General features: G+C 33.7%; 1 protein-coding gene across 1 annotated transcript; it reads left to right on the top strand.

The window, feature by feature from the left end:
* The first annotated feature begins 1,680 nt into the window (after positions 1–1,680).
* Positions 1,681–8,640, top strand: LOC110638726 (ubiquitin domain-containing protein DSK2b). The gene is given in 9 exon segments (XM_021789372.2): positions 1,681–2,119; positions 5,733–6,488; positions 6,832–7,043; positions 7,120–7,233; positions 7,513–7,571; positions 7,767–7,795; positions 8,045–8,128; positions 8,210–8,273; positions 8,275–8,640. Coding segments are annotated over 9 exon segments (1,638 nt in total). The 5' UTR covers positions 1,681–1,881; the 3' UTR covers positions 8,357–8,640.
* Positions 8,641–10,340: the final 1,700 nt, after the last annotated feature.

The following is a 10,340-nucleotide window of genomic DNA, read 5'->3' as shown; positions in this document are numbered from 1 at the left end:
ATTGTCAAAATGACCCCTCAACTGAAAAGCCCATGATAAATAAATGGCCACAAATGGATCTCAGACTTGAGTTTGAGAAGGGGTTGAAAATTTATAATCAACTATAATTAAAATATCAATTATTCTATTTATTATATATTTTTATGAAGGATAATTAATTCAATAATAAAAATTATTTTCTAAAATTATGAAATCATGAGATTAAAATTTAAATAGATTTTTTTAAGAAAATATTTTTTTGAGTTCAACCTGATTATTTACTTTAATTAATTAAGAAAAAAATTAATAATGTTTAATAAAAAAATTAATAAAAATTATAAGCGCTAATAATTGAATATTGTAGTTAATACTTTTTTTTTTCTTTTAATTTATGATTTAGTTTTACAATTAACTTTATAAAAATTAAAAATTTAATAATTTAATATTAATTAAATAATAATATTAGAGAAAAAATCTCTCATCTTAAGTTTTCAATATTAATAATAATTTTAAAAGTAGGTAAATAAATATTAAGCTTCATTTGCATTATATCGTTAAAAAAAAATGGCAACAGCCAATGAGACAATTTTTTTTAAAGGGGCAAGTTGGATAATTAATTTTATTCTGTAATAGCTGCCGCTTGCTATGTCCTCATTTCGACAATTTCTAGAATTTTTTTTTTTTACTTTTTATTTAAAAAAATTAAAATATTCAATCTCACTTGAAGCCAATAACAAATAATTAACTAACTCTTCACCCATGAAAATTAATTTAATAATAAATTACATATTTAATAATTTTTTAAAATAATTTTTATACTTTTAATTAATTAATATTGTTATTTTGTTGATCCATCCTATCCTTTTCAAGAAAAAAAAATAAAACAAATGCCAACTTAGGACAATCTAAGCTAAGTGTAATTATACAATAAACTCGTAATTTCATGTGAAATATATATATATATAAATTATATCACCAAATTTTAATATTAATATAATTAATTTAAATGCATAAACTTGATCATATATAATAATAAATTTAATAATATTAAATTAAATATTTATATTAAAATTTATATAAAAACAATTAAAATATTTAAAATAAATACATTAATTTATATATAAATATTTAATATAATAACTATTAAACTCATCGTAAAAAAAATTTACATGTTTATCTAATTAAATAAATGAGCCATTTATTTTATTTTTTTTATTTCAATGAAAAAGAACTATTAAGGCTGTGTAATTATAGTTGCTTAAAAAAATTATATGAAATTTTATTATACGAATCACCATCACGCACGTGTCCACCTAAGTGGGTTTCTTTAAAAAATAAGTGGGCAGGTATGTGGTTGATTAATAACAGTCCCTAGAGGCCCAAGCCACTGAACATTAACAGTTGAAGGAAAAGCCCAAATACGAAAACACCAAGACACGCGTAGCCGGTGACATTGGCAAACACTGCCGCAAGCTCTAACCAATCAAACCTTACCATTCCATTCCAGGAATCTTTTGTCTCGCGGCAACGCACCACCGTATTAGGAGAGAGTGATGTAACTCGAATCTAAAGCGCGTGAAAGTTCCCAGGTTCCTAAAATACCCAAGCACACAACTTATACACCTTACCGGTCTAGCTGCTGGGCCAAGTCACCTTCGATTCTCATCTCCCACTATAAATATAAATATTTAAAAAAAAAAACCTATTTTTCTCTATTTTAATTTTTTTTATTAATTTTATTTTTTCACTATCGCGACCATCGGGACCTCTCTCTCTCTCTCCCTCTCTGTCAGTATTGGATTTCTTCGCGATTATCTCAATCTAGGGTTAGGGTTTCGGTTTGGGCTTCGCTATCTCTTCTTTGTTGCTTTGGTGATTAATTAAACAGCTTGCTGAGAGAGTATGGGAGGAGGCAATGGAGCTTTAGATGAGGTTAGCGAATCAGATGGCGGTGGGGATGAAGTCACCGTCAATATTAGATGTTCTAATGGATCAAAATTTTCAGTTGGGATAAGCCTATCCTCGACTGTTGAAGCGTTTAAGGCAGTGCTTGCGAGGAAGTGCGATGTGCCCGCAGATCAACAGCGGCTGATTTACAAGGGTCGGATCTTGAAGGACGATCAAACCCTTCATAGCTATGGTATATCCAAATCTATAATCTGTTTTATCTGTTTCTATTTTCTTTTTTATGTGATATTTTTTTATTTATTTCGTTTGTGTTATTCGGTTGGACAAAAAGGATTCAATTTTTGGCAGAAATACGATGATCTGCAATATTTGATTTTATTGAAAAGAGTAGAGATTTTAACACGGCCTATTTATAATTAGTATTGGGTAAGGAATTATATCCGCATATTGTCATGATTATTTGTGAAATGGGGGACGGAATTTCACTTTGGGTAGTTAAACTAAAACTACAAATATAGTATGAGTGTAAAAGAGAGATACCCACCAAAGGAGCCCATACTTTTGAAAATCTGCATGCTTTCAACCTGCATTACTAGAAATAACGAGAGAAGACAAACTCAGATTCAATGGACCCGGACCAGAGAACATATTTATTAAGGACCCAGTGGAACGAAAAAGAAAAACTTCAAAAGCTACATGATTGCTGCTTAGATTGTTATTAAAAGCTATAGCTGACTAGAAGGAATCACATTAAAAATCTCATAAAGCGGCATCAATACAATCCACTTACAATGTGTGCCTGCCACCGTCAAGTAACCTTGCAAACTCAGTGCCTTCACCACTTTATGCACCAGCAGTGCAGCATTGTTGATTTTATCTGCCTCCATTGCTATTGCTACTATGCCATATTCATTGCTACTCAAGAGTGTAGGCTGTGATGCCCTTTCTTCCCTGTATAAATTGCATTAATGTGAACTTGGAGAAGTTGCGTTTTTTGGCTTCATCACACTGCCGCATGGTATTGGCACTTGAGAGAACTTGAGTTATATTTCCAAGTGTTGAACTAAATACTTCATATTTGGACTATATCATTAGCTGTATGCCTTGCTTCCTCTCTATGTGTCTTTCCATGTGAACTTCTTGCTCTTCTTCCTCAAATATACATGGTTGCAAACTTGCAATTATGTCATGCCTGTGTACTGCAGGAACTTGAAAACCTTTGCGGAAGCCATCCATGGCCCTAGGGGTGAGCAATCGGTCGGTTTGTAGGGGTAAGCATTCGGTTCGAACCGAACCTAATTAAATTATGAAAACCGAATTACGTATCGTAGAAACCGAATCGAAACGAAATTGATGAAAAACCAAATCAAACTAAACTGCTCTATTTCGGTTCGGTTCAAACCGATCGGTTTGGATTTTTGATTGTTTTTTAATTTAGACTTGATTTTCAAGTTATTTGGTTTAATTTTGACTTTGATTTGAACCTAATAACCATTAATCAATGAAATTAAATAATCTATATATATATATATATAATTAAATATAATTCATAAATTTCTCATAAAATTAAATCAATTCAAAAATCGATTCGGTTCGATTTGAATATATAAAATTACTATTCGGTTTGGTTCGATTTAACTGATTTTTTTATCTTCAAAAAATGAACTGAACTGAAATAATCGAAATTTTTATAATATAAAATCGAACCAACCCGATTAAATTTAAAACAGAACCGATTGAACCGAATTGATTCGGTTTGGTTTGGTTTTTCGGTTTGAACCGAAATCAACTCACTCCTATCGGTTTGGTTCAAAATCAAACCAAACTGAATAAACTGAATCCTTTGAAATAAAAAATAAAACAAAAACTGATTTAATAAAAAACTAAACCGCATCAAACCAAATTATTTTGGTTTGGTTTGGTTTGGTTTGATAGTTCGGTTTAAAAGAGAATAAAAGATACCCAAACTGATCCAGGAAAAATCAACTTTCCGTTTCCCTTTCTCTCAAATCTCAATATCAATCTTCAATATCAAATCTCAACAATTACAAAGAAGAAAACCCAAATAGTATCATTTAATGGAAGTATCATTAAACTCAACTCAAATCAACAATTGCTCTAAAAATTACTGCAGTTTTCATTTTGCAGCCATGCAAGTTTCACTTAATGGAAACACTTGGAAGTGAGGGGAAGAAAAAAGATAAATAAGAGAAAGAAAACCTGTAGCAAAAAATTGAAAGAGAGAACTCAGATTTGTGCAGTTCAAGACAAAGAATTTAGAGACAAGTTAAATAATAAAAAAAGCTTTTCAGATTGGCAATCAAAATGGGCTCCGATTATGATGGTTTGCAGGACATCATCATTGTGCAGTAACTAAAGCAGGGGGAGTTCAATGCAAATGGGCAGACAGCTTCAAATTCATGCAGTTCCAGTTCTTTAACACAAGCAGCCAGCACCCAGTAGCGGCAGGGAGAGACGGTGATTGGGACCGTCGGGCTGATGGCTGAGGTAGGATGCTGTGGCAACATGGATCGAGGAATGGAGAAGTGCGATTTGTGAACTGAGAGGAGAAGGAATGAGATAACAGAGAAGAAATAAGGGAAACAAAGAATAGGAGAATAAAAAAAAAAGGAAAATGAGTTTATATTACCACCCTCGTGTCCAGTGTCTCAACCCAAAGTCCCTAACAATCAACTGCACCATTTTATCATTATTTTGGTTTGGTTTGGTTCAACTGATTATTTTTGTTTAAATTGAACCGATCCTAAAAAACTGCATTATATAAAAATTAAAACCGAACTAAACTATACTGTATTTTCGTAAAAACCAATCTGAATTTTCAAATTAATTCAGTTTGGTCAGTTATTTCGGTTTGAACCGAATAATGCTCACCCCTGCATCGCCCCCTATCTAATTAGGCTAAGCCATTTATTGAGTGGTAGTATTTTTTGACAATCAGTTCGCCCACACTCTACAGTCAACTGAGATGCAAAAGTTTTACTTCAGTGATATTTACATAAACCATTAATGTATTTGGCATTGGTATATAAAGTACTGCTCTCTGTTTGGATTGGTTGTGTAATGTCATCTATCATCATTAAGGGAGGAACTTGTTGAGGATTATTAGAAATATTTTCCCATGGTGGCTGTGTCACCATATTGTTGGAAATAACTTATCTTGCAATTTGGTAACCGAGTTTTGAGGCAAGTGAATAGAGAAAGAAGCCAGAGGAAGCTCAAATTCCCTGCCTTGTGTCTTAGTTGTGCTTTAAATTGTAGGATGGTAGATCAAATACAAGTACCCTTAGTTAACTTGATCTGGTACACCTATTTGTAACTTCGACTGGTCTTTTCTATGCATGTAAGCTTGGTTGGCTTGTTTGGTTTCATTCGTAGTGTTATATTTCATAGTTATTTAATTGGCTTAGCTTCTTTGATCGTAGAGCCATTGTGTTAATTCATGATAAAAGGCAATTGTTTTAACCTTTTTTTTTATTTTTAATTTTTGGTTTTAACATGCTGTATAGAAAGAGAGAAAAGGATTCTTATTATACTACAAGACATCTTTGCTTGCATTCCGTTTGCCTTGCTAGTGGAATGAGTGTTACAAGTTTTTATCCCTGTTCCTTTATAAATTGTTAATTGTGGCTGTCATAAGTACATCATTTTATGTGCTTCCAACTTCTTCCGTTTGCGAAATCTGATGTTCAAGTTAACATAGCGTTGTAGCTTCTGTTGCTTATGGAAGCATCTACAATGGAGGATATAATAGTCAATTATCAATGCCTTTTGTTTTCAATGCATGAATTCATAGGATGTGACTATTTTTCTATTATGATTGATAGGCTTGGAGGCAGATCACACTGTCCACTTGGTTCGTGGTTTTGCACCAGCTGCAGCACCGAATACAGCTCCTGCTAGCAATACTGGAGCTTCAAATACTGCTTCAACTAACACACAGGCTGTTGGTTCCAATGAAGGCGGAGCACTTGGAGGATCTGGCTTTGGACCTACACTATTTCCAGGACTTGGTTTAAATGGCTTGGGTGGCAGTGGTGGTTTGTTTGGAGCTGGACTTCCAGAGTTTGAACAGGTGCAGCAACAATTGACTCGGAATCCTAACATTATGAGAGAAATCATGAATATGCCCGTTATTCAGAATCTAATGAATAACCCTGAGATCATGCGGAACTTGATAATGAACAATCCTCAAATGCGTGAAATCATTGATCGAAATCCTGAGCTAGCTCATATACTCAATGATCCTAGCACTCTCCGTCAAACACTTGAAGCTGCAAGAAATCCTGAACTCATGCGTGAGATGATGCGCAACACCGACAGAGCAATGAGTAACATTGAATCTTCACCTGAGGGATTCAACATGCTCAGGCGCATGTATGAAACTGTTCAGGAGCCATTTTTGAATGCAACCACAATGGCTGGAAATACTGGAGGTGACAATGCAAACCCATTTGCAGCTCTTCTAGGGAACCAGGCTACTGATGGGTCAACTAATCCATCAACTACTAGTTCTGAGTCAACCACTAGTTCTCCTGCCCCAAATACCAATCCACTGCCCAACCCCTGGACTGCTACTGGGAGTAAGTTTTTTCTCTTTGTCCTTCTGTAGTGTTGAAGCAATTGGTAAAAGATATTCAACATTTTGAAGCATTTTAATTTAAACCTCTCTAAAATTCTTCTTCTATCTCCTCCTCCTTGTTACTTTTTAACTAAATTGGTGTTAGTTTGCTATGAGAGGTCATTTCATTGGTACTATAATTTGTAGATGGAAACTTTGTTGTTTATGTGCCAATGCTGGGTGCCGCAACTTTAGTTTTGCTTTTTAGTGATTTTGCGCGGATCTCTTTTCTATTATATTTAAAAAGATGAAACATAAGAGATAATTGACTGCTTTTTTCAAACCACTAAATGCAAATCTAGCAGCTGGTGGTGCCCAAACGAACACTGCAAGGTCGAATACTGCTGGGGATGCTAGGCCACCAGCACCTGCTGGACTAGGTGGACTTGGTCTTCCAGAGTTTGACAACATGTTTGGTGCTATGCCTGATACTAATTTAGTGAGTCAGATGTTGCAAAATCCAGGCGTTTCACAAATGATGCAAAGTCTCCTTTCCAATCCTCAGTATATGAACCAGGTAATAATTTGTTTTGTTTCTGGTTAAAATTCTTCTATATGAAACATCTTGCAGCCTAACGTCAATTTTGTCTCAGATTCTTGGTGCTAATCCTCAATTTCGCAGCATGCTTGATTCAAATTCTCAGTTTAGAGAAATGATGCAAAACCCAGAATTTCTTCGTCAATTGACTTCTCCTGAGACAATGCAGGTGCAAGAATTTTTTGTTTGTACTTACACCTACACTATCTTAGTCTATTGCTTATGTGAATATTCATGCACATGCCTTCCTATCAAGCACGTGTATAAGTGGATTGAAGATGATTTGCAAATGGCAATTAGATATTAGATTTTTTTTTTTTTTTTTTTTTGTTTAAGCTAATCAAGGTGTCTGCAAAATTTGGTCAGTCAATATGTGCAAGGGACTGGAAAATAGTTCTCATAATTTTTTCTAGTAGGCTAACTATACGTCATGGTTTCTTTTATGCAGCAACTTTTGACTTTCCAGCAAGCTCTGCTGTCTCAGCTTGGTCGGCAGCAGTCAAACCAGTAAGTATTGCGGTGATTTTTTTAATTTTTTTTCCTTCTTAGTTTTTCTGAAAAGCTCTTTCAACCTCTGTAGGAATTATCAAGACGTTGGTTTGACCTGTTTGGGTTCAAAGTTTATCTTAACCATGCCTGTTCTTCTGTTGGTTTGCTGTTTTGTGATTTCTTTTGGTTTACTAAGTTGGAGATTTCTTGCAGGGAACCAGGTCAGACCGGTGCAGGAACAGGTACTGAATACAGTCAATAATATACTTTCTTGTTTGGCTGGAACTGTCGCTAAACTGTTATGTTTTGTACTTTTTACTGTGCATTATTCAAGCTGTCTAAGGATTTCTTCCCTCAACCACCCCACCTACGCTATCTTTATCTACAGTCTACAGGCATGCATGTTCACATGCTCAAATGTATACATGCACAGGGAAAATGGAGAGATTATTTAGGCATTGGCTTGGCTTTTATTGTCTCTATAATTGCAGGAACTCCTATGGGTTTAGAGATGTTGATGAACATGTTTGGTGGCCTTGGGGCTGGCAGCCTCACTGTTCCCAACAGACCCAATGGTGCTATTCTTGCCCTCGTTTTTCCTTGTGTTCCTTTTTCTCTTTTTGTCTGCATTGCACTCACTCTTCCCATAATCTCAGTGCCACCAGAAGAGCTTTATGCAACCCAGTTGTCACAGCTTCAAGAAATGGGTTTCTTTGACACACGAGAATATACGGGCACTAATTGCCACTGCAGGGAATGTCCATGCTGCAGTAGAGCGACTTTTGGGAAATTCTGGTCAGTAATTTATTTATATTCCATTTTATCTGGTTAGTGTCCATTTGGACTGCTGAAGTTGGCCGGTCTAAACCTGAGTTGTATTCAAGCCCTCTTTTTGGGTATAAATAAGTTCAGCTATGATAGTTAGGGCTGTGAACATTCTTGGTGTGTCTATGATCATTGAATGATCTTATTTCTCTCCCTCCCTCTCCGTCCCTAGTGAGGGCTTTCAGTCTCAGAATGTCTTGTACATACTTTATATGAAGATTTGTTATATGAATTGTCTGCAAAGCTTCTTAAACTTTTGGAAGTACAACATTGTCCATTGGAAATATATACATTCTGGTAATCTTAAGTTCATTTGTTTATCGCATTTCTTGGTGTCTCGATCATGGAAGAGAATATTAATAAATTCGTGGAAAATGGATAGAAAAAGGGAAGTGTTCTTAAAAAGGCCAAGGCAGTGTCTTTCACATAATGACGTTCTCTTCTCATCTTCTGGGATCGGCATGGATTTGGGTTGGGCGCGCCAACTTTCGGTTGCTGCCTCTGCCCACGCATAGCATGAAGTGCTGATATTATTTTATAGTTTAATACAGTCCATGGTTAAATTTGTTTCAATTTCTACTGTGCTTTATTATAGTGGCATTGCTGCGGATTGATGTTGCTTTTATAATTGATTTTTGATATTGACATGACTCAGGTTGATTTCTTGATATTTCCCTCTTCTTCGAGAATTTCTCGAACTTTCTCGCAATAACTTAATACATAAGCTCACTTCTGAATTTTATTAAAAAAAAAAAAAATTTCTGTGGCACTCTGAATTATTCAAAATATTTTAATTTCACTTTATTAGACTTGAAACGTGTCATTAAAAGTTTCAAGTTATCTAAAATTCAGATGTGAAATAGTGTATTCACGATGAGCTCTTTAATTATGAATTATCATTATCTTTTCAAGAATAAGCAAATGTTGAAGTCATCTAAAAACAAAATTAATGAATGCATACTGCCCTTGAAAGCTGTGGGGAGTAAGAAGGATAAATGTAATATGCTTAAATGAAAATATTTATTAAAACTATATTTTATTTTAATTACGTTATTTTTTTGGAAATTGTTGATCACTTTATAATATATATTTATTTATATGTGTATATATATTAAAAAGGCCAAGTAAATTTTTTTAATTAATAAACTTTAGTATGCTATACTTTTTTTTTTAATTTAATTTGCTATGATCAATTTAATATTGTGAAAATTTAATATTGATTTTTTATTACTTTTATTAGTTATAATGTACTCCATCCATCTACTCTTATTAATTACTTTTTAAAATTATTTTATTTAAAATTATTTGTAATTTTAATAAAATTAAGATCTATTAATTAATTGTTTTCAATTTTATTCTTATTTTTACTAAGTATAATTATTATTTTTATATATTTTTTTAATTCTCCCATTAAATCCTTCCACTGGAGCACTGTTAACAACCAACAAACCAAGATATATATACATCCCACTGAATGTGGTGAGGGAGAACTTACAATTGGCAAGAAGGGCGACCCTTTTCTATTAGGTGGGGCAGAAGAGAACCAACGCAGATGCAAAAAGGTTGAAATCCTTAAAAGCTAAACAGAGAGAAAGAAACCCCCCTTATGATTATAACAATTCAGGTTTTTACCAAGGATATATATATATATATAGAGAGAGAGAGAGGTATAACGAACTGCATTACATTAATATATTTCAAAGTGAAAAAATTTTATAATTAATGGAACTTGAAATTTTTTCACTCAAATAAAAAAGAAAAAAAAAATCAAACTACTCTTCCATTGGCATTTTCCTTCTAATAAATATCACTTTTGTTTTCTACTACGGGTCTCCTAAATGAAGAATTGTCGCTATACATGAAAAGGGTTAGGGGTATGAAAATCTTGGAAGCAAGTGTACATGAGCCACATAAATAAGGGAAGAGGTAATTTTATTCTCTACCACATTTGCTTTGTGGCTA

The sequence above is a fragment of the Hevea brasiliensis genome, chromosome 9 (assembly GCF_030052815.1).
Source record: "Hevea brasiliensis isolate MT/VB/25A 57/8 chromosome 9, ASM3005281v1, whole genome shotgun sequence".
NCBI lineage: Eukaryota > Viridiplantae > Streptophyta > Magnoliopsida > Malpighiales > Euphorbiaceae > Hevea > Hevea brasiliensis.
This window is presented reverse-complemented; position numbering and strand designations above follow the sequence as displayed.